The 15,813-nt window shown below is 45.7% G+C and overlaps 1 protein-coding gene across 1 annotated transcript in view; it reads right to left on the reverse strand.

The window, feature by feature from the left end:
* Positions 1–15,813, reverse strand: part of MED13L (mediator complex subunit 13 like) — a 174,489-nt gene that overhangs the window by 27,284 nt on the left and 131,392 nt on the right. The window contains exons 9-16 of the mRNA XM_017831317.1: positions 14,820–14,982; positions 13,997–14,101; positions 10,712–11,440; positions 9,321–9,543; positions 8,096–8,201; positions 7,597–7,721; positions 6,103–6,202; positions 2,437–2,657 (exon numbers count right to left, since the gene is read on the reverse strand). Of these exons, the coding sequence (XP_017686806.1) occupies positions 2,437–2,657; positions 6,103–6,202; positions 7,597–7,721; positions 8,096–8,201; positions 9,321–9,543; positions 10,712–11,440; positions 13,997–14,101; positions 14,820–14,982 (1,772 nt within the window). The remainder of the gene's footprint in view (positions 1–2,436; positions 2,658–6,102; positions 6,203–7,596; positions 7,722–8,095; positions 8,202–9,320; positions 9,544–10,711; positions 11,441–13,996; positions 14,102–14,819; positions 14,983–15,813) is intronic.

Below are 15,813 nucleotides of genomic sequence, written 5' to 3' on the forward strand. Positions count from 1 at the left end.
GGAGGTTCACGACTCCAGCAGGCTCATTTAAGACAAGCTCTGTCTGAAACACTGTGAAATTTTCACACTACCTGACTTTAAGCACCTAATTTAGGCACTTGAAAGATTGATCTTTGCATGACTTCTGTCCTGACAATGAGTCACAGTGTGAAGAAACCTGAGGTGCCTTGAGGCAGCCTCTGAATAACCCCACAATGGGGATTCATAGAATTTTAGTAAGAACACTGGACACTTTGCACATGCCAATTATTAAATCTAAATAGGGTATTAAATACAAATATCTAAGCAATCTAGCAAGTATAAGATTAACTATAAATGAAGTTCAGTCAAGCTGGGCTTTCACTGACTGCCACTTTTGCTTGCAGAGAGCAATGACAAGAACTTCAGCCAGCGTTTCCAGAGCTATTCCAAGCCTCTTTCAGAACAGAACTAGTCCTTTTGAGGCACTACTGCAAGGTAGAAATTAATACTCAAACAGTTAACAGCATTTAACATCTCCTTATTTCTTTGCATTTTTCCCTTGCACCTTGTCAAGCACTGAGAGATGAGGAATGTTTGGATTTTATCTCCAGCTGCTGAATATTCAGCACAAGGAATCTACTGCCATGTTCTCAACATGACCAGCAATGGGTTCAGTGCCTGTTTCCCCCACTGGTGGGTATGAGCAGGGGTGACACACTCAAAAGCAAGTCAGCTGTGCACTGGGAAATGTTCTCAGGCAGAATTAAAAGGTGTATTTTAATAGTCCTACAATGGTTGTGAGGGAGATTAAAATATCTTCATCAGTATCAATGATGCCCTACAATCTGCTCCCACTCAAAACCTTCCAGCCCAACGAATTCCAATACAGGTTTCCTCTGCAGGCCCAAGTTATCCTGTTCTCAAGCAAATAGTTCACTGCATGAGCAGAGGAGAAAAACCAGCAAGGTCTGTGGCAAAGCCTCACAAACCTTACAAAAATCTTATTTCAAACTTCTCTAAAGGTACAGAAACAGGCAGAGGCACGGACATGGTGACAGCCCAGCTGTCCTGCAGCACAGCCAGGAGGAGGTGCCTTTGCTCCACGTGCCTCCAAAACCCAACAGCTCTTAGGGAAGAAGTCCCCCTGTGGTTTGCCAGCGCTTCCCTTGCAGTCTGAGGGATTCTATCCCTGCCAGGCAGGAAGATGTACCAATTCCCAGCTGACTACATCATTTATCCTAAATATAGGGACCTACCAGGGTTCTCACATCAACACACACCCAATTCTTGCCCACGGAACTGCAAGTGCACCCCTGTCCCAGCAATGGAGAACCCTTAGAACTCAGCCTTCAGTTAATTCCAGCATTCCCAGGAGCACAAAAGACAGGGGAGGAGGTGTTCTGGGGAGAGCCCATTCCAGAGAAGGAATGGGCTGTGGCAGATGAGGGACAGGGTGGGCCTGAAGGAGAAGAATTAGGCTATAAAATCAAGGCTTGGGGACACCAGGAAGTCAGAGTTTTACAGTGGGCATCTCCCTTTTATTCCCTGTGTCCAAAGGAACGAGGGGATGTGCATCTCTACACAAAATGTGCATTTTTGGATGAAAAGCCCCTCAGGCTCCGTGCATGGAAATATGGCCACGACACCTTCTGACCCCAGTGACAAAAACTGCCCCTGGAGTTCAGGAATGCAGGACACACACAGGCTGAATGGTTTTATCCTCCTCCTCCCCTCTGAGGGAACAATGACACACAATCCATGCACACCCAGTGCTGATGCTGAGGCCCTTCATGGGATGCTGTGGAGCAATGGGCACATCTGGGAGGGGAGAACCAGCGGAGCCCCCGTTCCCAAACAGCCCTTTCCTCAGAGAGGAGGAACTGTGTGACATCACCTGACCTGTGTCACACAGAAAGCCAGGTAAGAATGGTCCCACCTGGCCTTAAAACTTGGGAAGTAACATCAGCTGAAGAGGAAACACAGCAAGTTCAACCCCTGGGCTTTCTCAGAGAGTTTCATTCCTGACCAAGAAAGGAACATTTCAGAGGGAAAAGGGCACCACTTTACCCCAGCTGGGTCCCCAGCAGGGAAGGTGAGAGGGCAAAGGTGCTACAGAGAAATTAGCTGAGGAGACACATCCTTTAACAGCCACTGAGGCACAGGGGGGGTGGTTTTTTTCATACATGTACATTCTTTCTGTTGGGCTCATTTCACAGACAATACTGTTTGCTTCCTGAGCACGCCCCAAAACATCACAGACATAAAATCACCACAAGAAAAATGCCCATAGTTAAAATCAGGGACATGATTAAAAAGCTCTTTTACTAGAGAAGAATTTTTTTTCCCCCTATTACAGACTTTATATGGGTCCAGTTCACATTTTTAGTGGGCTACACACACTGCATGTGACTTGTTTCTAGAAATCAAAGCATACAGAGATGAGCTTATAAAAATACCACAGTTTTGGTGTGTTACCTTGATTTCTTCAGGTTTGGGGCTACCTAACCCATCTTCCACCTCCATTTTGAACTCAGCAAGCTGTGTTGGGACCATGCTGACCATAGGACTCTCCATCATGCCCAGGGTGGTCACAGTCTCTGAGCTTATTCCGTCTTTGTAACTCATCACTGGGGAGAAGGCAGGGTGCTGTTCTAAAGAAGGTGGTGTTGGGAACATCCTTTGGAGATCTGCCACAGCTAAAGACGATGGAATAACACACTGTTAGTTATTAAATTACCACTTCCCAAGGAAATGCAATGAAACAAAATAGACCAACCCAATGATAGCTCTTATTCCATCAGTTAAAACCCAGCAAAGGTTCTACAGACATATGGAGTTCTGAGAGCAGCATAAACCTAGATAAAAGGTCAACTCCTAGGGAAAAATTCCAGCAATTCCTGGGGATATTTTGCCAGTTTGTTGTGCAGCAGAAAGAATGAACTGGTAGACACACAGATTTCATGTACAGTTTGGCAGCAATAAATTAATACTTCAGAACAGAAGAGCTGAACTGACATTAATGCAAAGTTCACCCAGCAGCTGTTTCTAAGGAGTCACAGAGTGGCTTCTTCCCTCTTCCAAGGCTGACAGCAGCCCTAAATCAGGAGGCCTTTGGGATTAGGGTGCACTGAGCTGCATTTCTCCTCTCCTACACTCGCTGCAGCCTCATTTGGTCCATGGCAACACAACCCCTGTTGCTGCACAAACACGGGCAGTTTTGCTGAAGAACCAGACTCCAAAGTGCCAAGTGTCAGAGGAAACCACAAAATTATCATTTTGTACCACAGGACACTAAGTCAGGAAAATCCCTCAATTACTTCTCAGAAAATGAGAGCAATGGAATCATCCACTGCCCATTTTTCTCTTTAAGCAAAACAACCAACCCCAGCAGAAATGCTCAGTACAGTGTAATGTAATCGAAGACAAATCACAGCAAAGACTTTTATGTTCTCCCCAGCTCCATTCTGTTTCCTTCCACATTTATTCTGTGTGAAATTCAGAGTAAATGTTGCATTCTCCTGACTGGAATTAGGGCAGATCCTCTCTGGACAGAACCATCCCTCTGGTGAACCACTGAGATCAGGGAAGGGTGAATTCCCACAGGTATCCCTTCTGAAACACCTTCTGACAGACTAAATCCCAATCCCACTTCCACACCCAAGCTGACAGGATATTCTTGTATTCAACGACATTTGCAGCCTAAAGATTATGGAAAATTCCTAAATCCATAGAGGGATTTCTGACTGGTAAACACTGTGTTGTGGAAACCCAAACTGTACCCAAAAACTAACTGAAAAGGGCAGAAATAAGTGATAGGATTAGAATTATTTATAATGTGTATGAACATGTGTAGGAATTCCTGCAGTAACAGCACATTCTGTAGGGTGCTGCAGCCCCAGGATGTGTCTCCACTCTGCCCTAACAGAGCCAAACCTGCATTTGATGCTTTTGTGCCCAGGGGTGACACAGTCAGGCTGTTTGAGAGCAACAACTCAAACAGGTGAGGTCCCCTCAAAACGGACTTCTTTTGGTCTCAACTGTCAAAGCTGAACCCAAAGTCCTTCACAGCCTGGAGCAGCAGAGTAAATAATGGGCTGTGAATTATTCCCATTCAGCCCTTTTTCTTTTATTTCCCCACTTTCTCAGTCTTTGAATTCCCAAGGCCTTATTCTTGTCCTGATCCAGGATAAAACGCTGAAAACGGGTTCAGTAGAATGGAAAAAGCTCTTTTCCACCCACTGCCAGTAGGGAATATAATCTTCAGGATGGCAGCTGGATTGCCTACCTCTGGTTTTTAACAGGTATGTTTTAGGCACTGCAGAGGGACAGGAAGGAAGGGTGAAATGAAAGGTGGTCAGCAGGAATTTATGATGCTGGACAAGGCCTTTCAGCTCCCCACAGACACTGTTGTGCCTCCACTGCTGGTGTCAAGGCCACAGCTACAAACCACCAGTGCAGTGTAATTCTGACTTCCCTCACACAGCTCCTCACTGCATCATTTTCTCACCTCCAGCTCAATCCACTTAGCACAACTCTGCAGTGCAGATTCATAAAAAAGTTTAATTACAAAAAGTCCCCCAACCCTACAGCAACAGGCAGCTCTCATCGCTCATTTTCATGTGTGTCATGCTTGAAAAAGCTTTGCATATTTTAAAAAGCTATGGATCAACTAAACCTGTCAAAATCCAATCTCTGTATACTTCAGACTTCTACATTTGAGTAAATCAGCACAGCTTTTATGGGTCCATAAAACTCTGACTCATCTCCCTCAGACTGATTTTTTTCTTCACCTCAATTTGTTCTCATTACCAGCTGAAGTTAATGAGAAGGCATTAAAGAATGATTTGCAGAGAGATTGGATTTCTGCTTGTAGCAGCCACAAAAATCAAACCTTCTTCCTCCTCACCACTAAGTAATTTGTAATTTGTAATTCGATTCGTTAGTGTTACACCGAAAATTCTCACCTTCCTCCTCTCACACAGACACATTTCTCTTTCATCTCAAGAGAAGTCCAACCTAAATTAATACAATCATAGAACTGTTTTGGTTGGAAAAGACCTCTAAGATCATCCAACTGTTCCCCAGCACTGCCAAGGCCACCACTGACCCGTGTCCCCGAGTGCCACGTTCACATGGATTTTAAATCCCCCCAGGGATGGGGACTCCACCCCTGTCCTGGGCAGCTGTGCCAGGGCTGGGCAGCCCTTTCAGTGAGGAAATTTTCCCTAATATCCAACCTAAACCTCCCCTGGCACAGCCTGAGGCTGTGTCCCCTCTTCCAGTCACTCCTCACCTGGGAGAAGAGCCCGACCCCAGCTGACTCCACCCTCAGAGTAACAGTTCTCATTCCCAGTCGTTGTTGGCACAGTGCTTACAAAATCTGCATTTCATACAATCTCAGCATACCAAATGTCATGTCTAAGCTCCCTGCACTGCCACAGCCTGCCCTGTCCATGTGCTGTGCCTGCATCCCTCCCACAGCTCTCTGCAAAGGTCTCCAACCTGCCTCCAGCCAGAACCTCGTCCTGTGATTTTCATCCTGCACTTCCAGATGAAACCCTGAGGGCGATTTTAGTTTTAATTTGTCAAATGCTCAGTGCAATTTTCTTCCAGAGACAGGTTGCACCATAATGGCCACTTGGTAAGTCACAGGTTTATATTCTTTGATTTTGTTAATCACAGAATATGCTGAGTTGGAAGGGACCCACAGGGATCATCCAGTCCAGCTCCTGGCTCTACCCAGGACACCCCAACAATCCCATCCTGTCCCTCAGAGCGTTGTCCAAACGCTCCTTGAACTAGGAGAAGGATTTATACATAAAGAGGGATATGGAAATGGTGTAAGTGCCCAAAATTAAACACTGAGCTGAGAACAGAGGGGCTGGCTTCCAAATGGAGACTTGTGACAAACCCCTGCCATCCTTCCAGTCCCAGACAATGGAAAAGACCTCAGATCTCAGCAGGGACATTGAGAATCCATGTCTGTGTCACCCTGTGCTCATTAACACCCGCTTCGTTTCCAACACCGCTAATTACAGCAGGAAGCACACCCGAAGGGCCATGCCAGGGGTGTGAGGGGCTGTGGAGGGCACACAGAGCTCGGGGAGGGCACACAGAGCTCGGGGAGGGGCTGGTACTCACTGGGGGGGTACGGAACCGCCGTCCTGCCGTCCTTGCCCACCGGCCGCTCCTCGGACCCCGCCGGCGGCAGCTTGGAGGAGCGAAGGGCTGGGGACACGGCCTGGGAGCAGGGAAAGCACACCATCAAACATCCAAACCACCGAAATCACAGAGTGTCAGACATCCTGAAACCTCCCCAAACACCACTGCACAGCACAGAAAACAGGTGCTTCTTTTTTACTTCTATAGCAGCCTCAAAAAATCGAACCTTCTTCCTCCTCGCCACTAATTAATTTGTAATTTGGTTCATTAGTGTTACACCAAAAAGTCTCACCTTCCTCCTCTCACACAAATACATTTCCTTTTCACCTCCAGAGAAATGCTAACTACCAAAATCAGAAAGTATTAGAAATTCTGAAGCCTCTCCCAGTGCGATTTCCCAGGAAAGAAAACTTTTCTACTGCCCCGCCCACTCCCCCCAAGGAGCCTGGATTTCTTTTTCCCCTCTTTCAACACCAAAGTCTCTGAAATATTTGCCTGTCTGTACATTCCCCATATTTTGATACATATATACAGGCACATATTTCTATACACACACAAACTGTATTGAAAATGTTATCACAAACCCTGAGCTTGAAATGCTCGTGACTACTCCACACCTTTCCATGGCTGGATCACTCCAAGACAATAATGGGAATATGGCACAGACTAAGCCCAACACATGCAAGTTCCAAGACAGGAAGAGCATTAGGGCCAACCTCACAGAAGAGGGTGATTTTTTTATTTTCACAGGACAGTCCTCCAGGAGATTTGCAAATTAACTATGACATCTGAAGTGGAGCTTGTGTGGAACCACAGAAAGTAAACTGCTGCACTTCCAAAGTCCTGCCAGCAACCAGACATTAGACTTTTAAACATATTATCCACCAGCAGTCAGTTTAGGATCCCCTTCTGTATCATTATGGGTATATTAGTTTATTATGAAGATAGCAACTATTCAAATCTTTGCCTTTCCTGGCAGTTTTCCCTTCATAATGGATATAAATCCACTTTGCCTTTTGTATTTCCTAACACACAGCAACTATTGTTGTCCAGGAATAGAAAGAAAAGTGGCTTTAGAGAGTTACTGAAATCCTGTGAGGCTGAATTTGTCTTTGGGCAGGTTCTCAGAGGAGGTAAAACAACAAATCACCAGTGGACGAAACGTGGATCTTTTCCACATTTCTCACACACAAAATACTGACAGACAACTGTCAGACAACACGAGCTTTGGTGTTCCCTGAGTGAGCTCCTGAAATTCCTGAATTACACACCCTGATGATTTCTCTCTTTGAGGGATCTCCTGAAATGAATCCTCTCTTTGCCAGCAATTCTTCCCAGCTAAAATCCAAGCCTGCCTACCTGGAAACTCTCTCCCTTATCTATTAGGGATAATCGCTCCCCACCAGAATTCCATCCTCCTCCTCCTCCTGCTTTTTGCTGTCCTACAGAACACTCAGTCCTGCAGGGACTTACCCCAAGCTCATCTTCATCTGAATTGTCAAAGATGTTGTCCAGGTCGTGCAGGGATGGAGCCAGATCCGTCACCTGGGTGAGGCTCCCGGAGCCCCCTCGGCCGGCAGCGCCGTCCTGCCGGGTGTCTGCCACAGGGAGAGGGGGAAACACAGGGAAAATGGGAGCACAGGGACACAACACCACCTTCTCCCAGTTGTACTCCCTCAGGGGACAAGCAAGAAGCACTGGGGCCCCTCTGGAACCCAGGAACAGCCTTGCAGGGAAGAGTAAAGCAACGCCTGAAGGACAAAGGGAGCTGCTGCTCACTTAATATTCTAAAATCATATATAATTGTGTTCTTATAAAACAGACAAGCAAAATCTCTTCCATCTCAGGAGCTGCCTACAGCTCTCATGTTACAGTCAGAAGTTCAGGGTGTGATTTTTCCTTCCAGATGTTACTGCAGAGCACTGACTGACTGTTTTTGCTTTGCAGAGCCAATCCAAGAGCTGTTACTCACCAGCCTTAGGGGCAGAACTGAAAATGGACATGGCATCTTTTCCATCAGGAACTGGTGTGGAATGTCCCGTTGGGGGGATTTCCTTGGCACCAATTCCATCTTCTGGCTGTACAAAAAAAAAGAAAAGCCAAGAGTTTTTAATGGATATTATCATATGTAAGAACAACTGCTTTCCTATGTCAAGCCAAACTCAGAGCTGTAAATTAAATGTTTTGAGGAGCAAAAAAAAATTTAAGAAGGGAGAAGAACACAGCTGTCTGCTGTTTACGTACACAGGAAAAACATGGAATAACACTGTGTATGACTTACAAAGGATTCCACGTACATGGCATTAGCTCTGACAGCCAGTACAGGGAATTAACCACCTCAAATTCTCTAGAAAAGACACCTTTCAGAACGTGAAGTGTGGTGAGGGCCTGCACAAGACCAAGGGAGTGAGCAGCCAGACACTGAAACAGCTCCAGAGGGAATAAGACACATAAGGAGTTATCTTCACGAAGAATGGGAATCAAATTGTTTCTTTCCCATGTGGAAAAACAGCTCCAAGGGAACAGCCAAACTAGTGCTGTCTCTCTCCCACAGCCTCTCAGCAGAAGGATACTCTCCTTTTGCCCAAGAGCAGGAAAAAATTTGGGCTGGAGAGACCAGAGCTTTGCACTGAGGTATCTGTCAGGCTGAGGCAAACAAGGGAAAAAACCAAAACACCAAATTCTTTCATCTCTGCAAGTGAATATAAGGCTCAAAATCTTTTAATTCTTAGCTTAAATCTGGAACTTGCTGCTGGCCAAGCTGAATATCTGTTTATCTATCCATCCATCCATCTGTCTATCTATCTATCATATAGATATATATTGCATTCATATCATATAGATATTCAGCTGGCCAAGCTGAATATATATGTATGTATGTATCTATCTATATGTATTCAGCTTGGCCAGCTGAATATCTATATAAATATAGATATAAATTTGTAGTTTTATATATATATTAAAAAATATATAAGTAAAAATATGTATATATGCAGCAAACACCAGTTCAAAAATACCACAATTAAATTCATTTTTCCCAGAGCTGGTGCAGGAAAGAAACACAAAACCACACCACCTCTCTGATTTTGACCCGTGGAACAGGTCTGTGTCTCCCAGAGAGCTGTGGAGTGAATGCTGTGCCACACCACAGCCCCAGTGAGGACAGCAGTGACCAGGACTCTGCATTCACACACTACCTTGGTCTTCTTCGAAGGATCTTTCTCGGCCCCAAGTTTGCACTTTTTGTTGACGGTGAAGCTGTACTTGATGTCCCCATCCTCAAAGGTGTAGGGGTCACTGGTGTCCCCCCAGCCCTCCCCAGGCTGCTGCAGCAGAGGCAGAGGCTCCAGGTAGCTCAGGGGCTGTGCCGGCTTCTGCTCTTCCAGGATTTTGAACCGTTTGTTGGGCTGTGCCAAGAGCCTGGGAGGGAAAACAAACCAGCAAAGGCCCCGTGAAACAAAAGCAACACACCTTTCACAGCCAGCAAAAACCAGCTCCCAAGGTCTGCAGCCGTCCCACAGCTCACTCCTTCCCCCTTGATCCAGCAGAAAGATGGGTTTTCCCCTCAAATAAAGGATGTACTTGGCTACATTTAGTATTAAATATTTTACTGTACTGAGACCTACTTTAGGACAGTGAAAGAAGAATTAATGTTGTCACTATATAAATGAAAACACTTAGAAATACAGCTTGGGAAGGCCGAGCAAACTCCACTGTAACTACCAAAACCAGTGTTCTTATAACTCAAAAATTCTTCCTCAGTTAATTTTTGCTTACACATATTCACTAACTACTCTCTCTGGTGCATTTTTTAAATGCACTGTCAGAATGCAGGAGTAATTTTTAAGTTGGCATAAAATAAATTTAAATTCTCCCAATAAAGTCGTAAACGAATAACTTCCTTTGCATAAAAGAAAATCTACTTATATAAAAATAAAAATAGAAGGAGACAGCTAAAAATTCCTTAAAATGTAGTTGTTCATGGTCTTCACTGAGGCAGTCAATGTGTGTTAACTGTAATTAATTGAAGTGTATTTACAGGAGATTTGCTCTTTGCCCCACAGGGGCTATTGGGGCTTTGAGTTTCCATCCTCCAGAGACTGAAGTTACCCAGCAAAGCTCCCACCAAATTCAAAGTGGGGTCACAAAAGGCAGAATTATTCCATACTGAAGGAACAGTTACTACTCACAGAAGGTGTGGCACAGTGCAGTTTTAACCCCACACAACTGGACAAACCCCACTGAAGAATCAGAATTTCACTCCAAACCAAGCCCTTCTGCAGCCGAAGGTTGCACATCTCAATGTATATTTTGTTTTGTTAAATAATAAAAAGACACAAGCTTAAGAGAACTCTTAACATTTGCTCAAATTCTCTAGTGTAGGCCACAACAAAATTTTGTCAGTTCTTATAACATCCAGTAGAAAGCCAGACATGGAAAAGAAAGTCATCCTGCCACAGGAGCTGCCCATGGAAGTGCCAGTGTTCACCTCAGCATCTGTGGGGGTGCAGTGGAGCCCTCGACTCATCTGAGTGTCAGTAAAACAGTTTGGTCACAACCAGAGCTCGCAGCCCCCCTGCCCTCTCACCTTTTCAGTGCAGTGCTGTCGGGGTTCACTTCCATCTTGCCGTCATACCTGTCACAGGGCAGCTCCGGCGGCCGGAACTCGCCGTCGTCGCTCGAGGGGACACTGTAGGTCCTCCACACGTCCCCAGCCTCGCTGCTGGGGGCTGTGCCACAGTACAAGGCTGTCTCGCTGACCTCTGCCATCAGAGGTAACCTCTGGCCCACCAGGACTGTCCTGTCGTCCAGGCTGGGCAGGGGCTGCAGCTCCAGCCCGCTGCCGTACAGCGCTGGGTTGACGGGGACGGAGGGGGGGTCCAGGCTCTCTGCTTCCTGCCCTCGGGGCTGGGGGCTCAGAGTGGGGGGCAGAGGGGAAGTGGGGGAATGGGGTGAATCCATAGGATTCATATTAATTTGCTTGCTTGGATTTCTAGCAGGTAGAGAGAGCGGTTTCTCGTATTTCCTGGGATTCGGGACGTCCAAGGAGGGCTCCATCCCGGCCAATCCCAGTTTCTGCCCCGGCGTGTCCTGCTCCATGCATAGCTCTTCAGTCACAGAGGGCCGGTGGTGGAAGGGCATCATGGGCCTCTTTTGCAGCTTCTCTGCTTTCTCCTGCCTCTCGGTGGTTTTGTGCTTTGAGGAGGCAGGAGGGGGCAGTGCCGAGGCTGCCGCGGCTCCCACGCCGAATCCGGGCGGGTTTATCGTGGGGGGACGGCTGGAGCCGGCGGCACAGCGCTGCTTCAACACCTTGTGCCTGAAAGAGAGGCAGAGACAACTCACTCCTGGTCTGTGCAGTCACCTGAGCTCAGGGGAAAACCAAAGCCAGGCAACAGCACCGAGAAATCTCCCGTCTGATCCCGCTCTTCTAACAGAGCCCGGGATGGTCCCACGGGCGGGACCAGCTCCTGCAGCTCCTCTGACCCATAAATGGAAAAGGAGAGTCTCCAGAAAACAGCATTCAAGGGAAAGAGCTCATGTACAAAACAGCTCAGCTGGAAGGTAATTAACTAAAAAATTCCAAGTTGCTGTTGCTTTCATTGCCATAAAGCAGGTCAGCCTTTCCAACTGGGACTGCTGTGGAGCTCCAGCCCTGCTCCTGGCTCCCTCTGGAGCAGCAGGATTGGCTTGGGAATGTTCACAGACTCAAATCCATTTCCTCCTCCACATCAGGTAAGGGAAGATACCTTCCACACAACTCCAGTCCAAAACCAAACCAAACCCACACACAAAATAAAGCGCTTTCTACCTGATGAAGAAAGCATTAATAAATATTTTAAAATATTCAAACAAACAAAAAAAAGACAATCTTAGTACTGGCTTCGTATTTTAATATGGCTTTTTTTCAGTTTGTACCCAGTATCTTTGAGACTGGGAAGCACAGGACTGAATTTCAGTGTTCCAGGTGCTGCTAAACAGTATTTTCATCATACTGATGATGTTCTCTGAGGATGTTACAACAGGGATTCTGTTGTAACTGTCCATACTTTTATTGTTCTTTTCTGTTGTTGAGGTTTGGTTTTGTTTGTTTTGGTTTTTTTGTTTAGTTGTTTATTTGGTTTTATAACCTAAGCAGAAATCAAAAGACGTGTTGTGCTCAACACTGAAACCTGTTTAAAATTAAACAACATTTCAAAATAAATCACTCCATCCCTGTCCTACGAACAACAGGACAACAAAAACCATTTCAGATCACATAATAAGGTTTTAACTCACGGAGATAAAGTCCGGGATCACAAGTGAAGAGGATCAGATGGGTGAAACCCAGCCCTGTCCAAGGGACCAAACACACCCTGTGCTTGCTGCCCCTCTGCCCTGCAGCCATCCCTGCTGGGTGGGGCTGTCCTGGCTGTTCCCAGGACACAGCAGATGGAGTGTGGTGCAATCACCCCAGCGTGGAGCTGAGGCCCTGGTAACTGCACATTTGCCTTAAGCGTGTTCCTGGAACATTTCATTGCCTTAATTCTCCATCACTCCCCGGATTTTCACCGACTGCAGAGGATGATTCCAGACATTCTGCTCTTCACACACCCAGCCGGGTCCAGAAAGGTGGAATTTGATGCTGAGCACCACAGAGCCCTTGCAGACTCCAGATTTAAGATCAGCTCTTGACATTTACACAGCACAGGGGACGGGCACGGCAATGACTCAAACAGCATCTGTGTGACAGCAGCTGTCCAGTGTCTGCAGCTACCCAGGAAATATTTACTGCTGTTGGAAATCAGGTACTGCCTTCATTTTAAGGACAATATTTTCATCTGCCACCTGCCTTGTTTACTAACTCCAGCAGGATGCAGGTACCACTGGAGGGATGAGAAGACAGAATCAGGCTTCCACTGCCCATTATTGATTCCCCATGCTTTCCAGGCCAAGCTGGACCTCAGTTTTCCATAGGAAACACTTGGCATTCTGACAAAACATCCACCTATTCTGCACTCCTGAGTGTGTAAATACAAGCACCAGGTAACCAAGGGTAAAGGGCTGCAGAAAAACAACCTCTCCCTGGGCATCCAGCACGGAGCCTCCAGGCTGAACACTCTGCCCTCACATGAGGCACAACCCCTTCATCTCTTTCACACAAAGAACTTAAGGAACAACTTCTTTTGGTAAAGAGGCTTTTATGACCTATCTCATAAGTGGAAGGATTTCAGCAGAAGTAGCTTCACAGGACTATTTGGCTGGAAACTGTGGGGTTTTTTCTAGCCCTGTAACATCTCTGATAGTTTTAAGAACAGTGGTGCTGGTTTGCCTTTCCTCAATGAGGAGCACTGGAATTTTAAGCACCCATCAAAGATGACATAATTGAATAAACTCCTCAAGTGTTTGTGTAAGTGAGCTGTGGTTTCTCTTTGATCAGCTGACAGTGGATGGTGATGCTACAAAGGTTTAATATCCTCCTGGATGATTTTCGGGGTCATGGCAGATTGACTAGAGATGGTTTTCCCCTCTTCCTCCAAACAGGGACAGTAGCACTATCCCTTAATCAGGATGCTCAGAAACAGCCAGTGCCCCTCTTCATTCACAAGCCTCAACCACTCCAGAGGTTAAAGCTCTGAACAGCCTGAAGGATGAGTTCATTAGGAATGAGAACAGTTGGAGTGATCCTAGACTTGAGATGATAATTTTTCCACTTGAACTGACTCCTGCAAGTGACAGTGGTATGAGATGCATATTAATCACCCAAATAGGAGTGATGATCACAGTTTTGACACTAGAATTTCCTCTTGTCTCAGCTAAAACATAACTCCCTTCTCTAAGTGTCCCTCTGAACTAAACAGGGTTCTTCCAAATGCTTATTCTCCTCAAAGCTCACCTGGAACAAGAACAACTGACTCTTTGGACTGGATCCACAAAATCCCATGAAACAGTATTGTTAGGAACTTCCTCTTCCAAATTTGCAGTTGTAATTTGATTCCTCCTGAGAGGGAGAGAAAATTATTTTAGTAATCATCACCTTTTGTAAAACAAAACTTTATAAATGCAGCACATGCAGAAATTCACTTTGTTCCCCTCAAAGAAATTCCTTGACCTTTGAAACAGGTGGTAGATCCCTGTACTGTTCCTTAGAAGTTGTGGTTTGATTTCTGTGGGAGGAAGGTCCCAGCTCTGCATCAGACAGCTCTGTCTGGAGTCTGAGCACAAAAAGCAAGGGGCAAGCAATTTAAACTGAACCTGGAAACTCTTCTGACTTATCCAACGAGGAAATTGTAGGGAAAAAGGGAAAAGTAAAGATTTCAGGGCACACTGTGCCGTGATTTACTTCAAATCTCCAGTAACAAAGGCCTCTGAGACCAACATCAGTTTACCACATCCTTGCCAACTGAAATTTTAGTCCAGCTCATGTAATGTAAAGCTTTACAAATATTACCCTTAGAGCCCTAAATATCAAATATATACTATTTGTTCTGCAGTAACTACAACTGGAGACAGAAACTGCAACCTGAGAGCACCCAACTGAAGGCACATCCTATGGATGTGCAGCCTCAAGGACACACAACAGGAAGGGTCAGGAGTTCTCAGCTGAGCACAGGGACAAATTTCCTCAGCTTTGAGTGGTGGCAAAAGAATTCTGTGAGGAATAAAACCATGATATATGATTTTAACTGTCATAAATGAGTAAAGCCATGAGGACTGACTTGGACTGTGCCCTGTTGAGGATGCATTCCTTCCAGACACGGTGAACCATTCGGTTGTGGAATTTTGGAGTAATCTTGCTTGATTTCTTTGGACTGTGGACACTGACTGTGCCCTCCTGCACAGCTGAGTGGCTGAGGCTGCTCTGAGAGCAGCCACTTTCTCCTGCAACAGAAACAAAGCATTCATGTCAAAGCTGTTCTTCACAGGCACAGGGGATGTTGTTTCCTGGCAGGCCCTTGTCAGGGTGCTCACACTCCCCAGGGAATGCTCAAAGCACCCTCACAAAACACATTTCAAAGCAATTTGAGGTAACAAATATGGCACAAGGTTGTACCAGGTACATGGGCAATACTGCACCCCATGTGATGCAATATGCTGTATATTATACATCTATATTTTATACATCTATATTTTATTTATATTATATATATACACATATATATTTATATATAATAAATGGAGGTATTTTAGATAGCCCCTAAAGCCCTGGATAGAATCACTAAGAAATAGTGCAGACAGAGCTTTTTTACAATAATTCTGGGTGTTAAACTAAAATTTATATAGTCTTTGGTGAGTTGTTTAAAGATTAAATTTACTATAGTAAAAATGGTTCTAAAAGCATCTATTAAGAAAACTAATCATTTATGTAGACTATTTCAAAGTAAGGATCAGTTCTTTATACTCAATATAAAACCTCACTGAAAAAAGAAAGGATTAGTGTGATCTCTGCTCTGGAGCCAGGCTGGGAGAGCTGGGGGGGTTCACCTGGAGAAGAGAAGGTTCCAGGGAGAGCTGAGAGCCCCTGGCAGGGCCTAAAGGGGCTCCAGGAGAGCTGGAGAGGGACTGGGGAGAAGGGATGGAGGGACAGGACACAGGGAATGGCTTCCCACTGCCAGAGGGCAGGGACAGATGGGACATTGGGAAGAAATTCCTGGCTGTGAGGGTGGAGAGGCCCTGGCACAGGTTGCCCAGAGAAGCTGTGGCTGCCCCTGG

This window comes from Lepidothrix coronata, unplaced genomic scaffold, assembly GCF_001604755.1.
Source record: "Lepidothrix coronata isolate B3197 unplaced genomic scaffold, Lepidothrix_coronata-1.0 Scaffold189, whole genome shotgun sequence".
Classification (NCBI taxonomy): domain Eukaryota; kingdom Metazoa; phylum Chordata; class Aves; order Passeriformes; family Pipridae; genus Lepidothrix; species Lepidothrix coronata.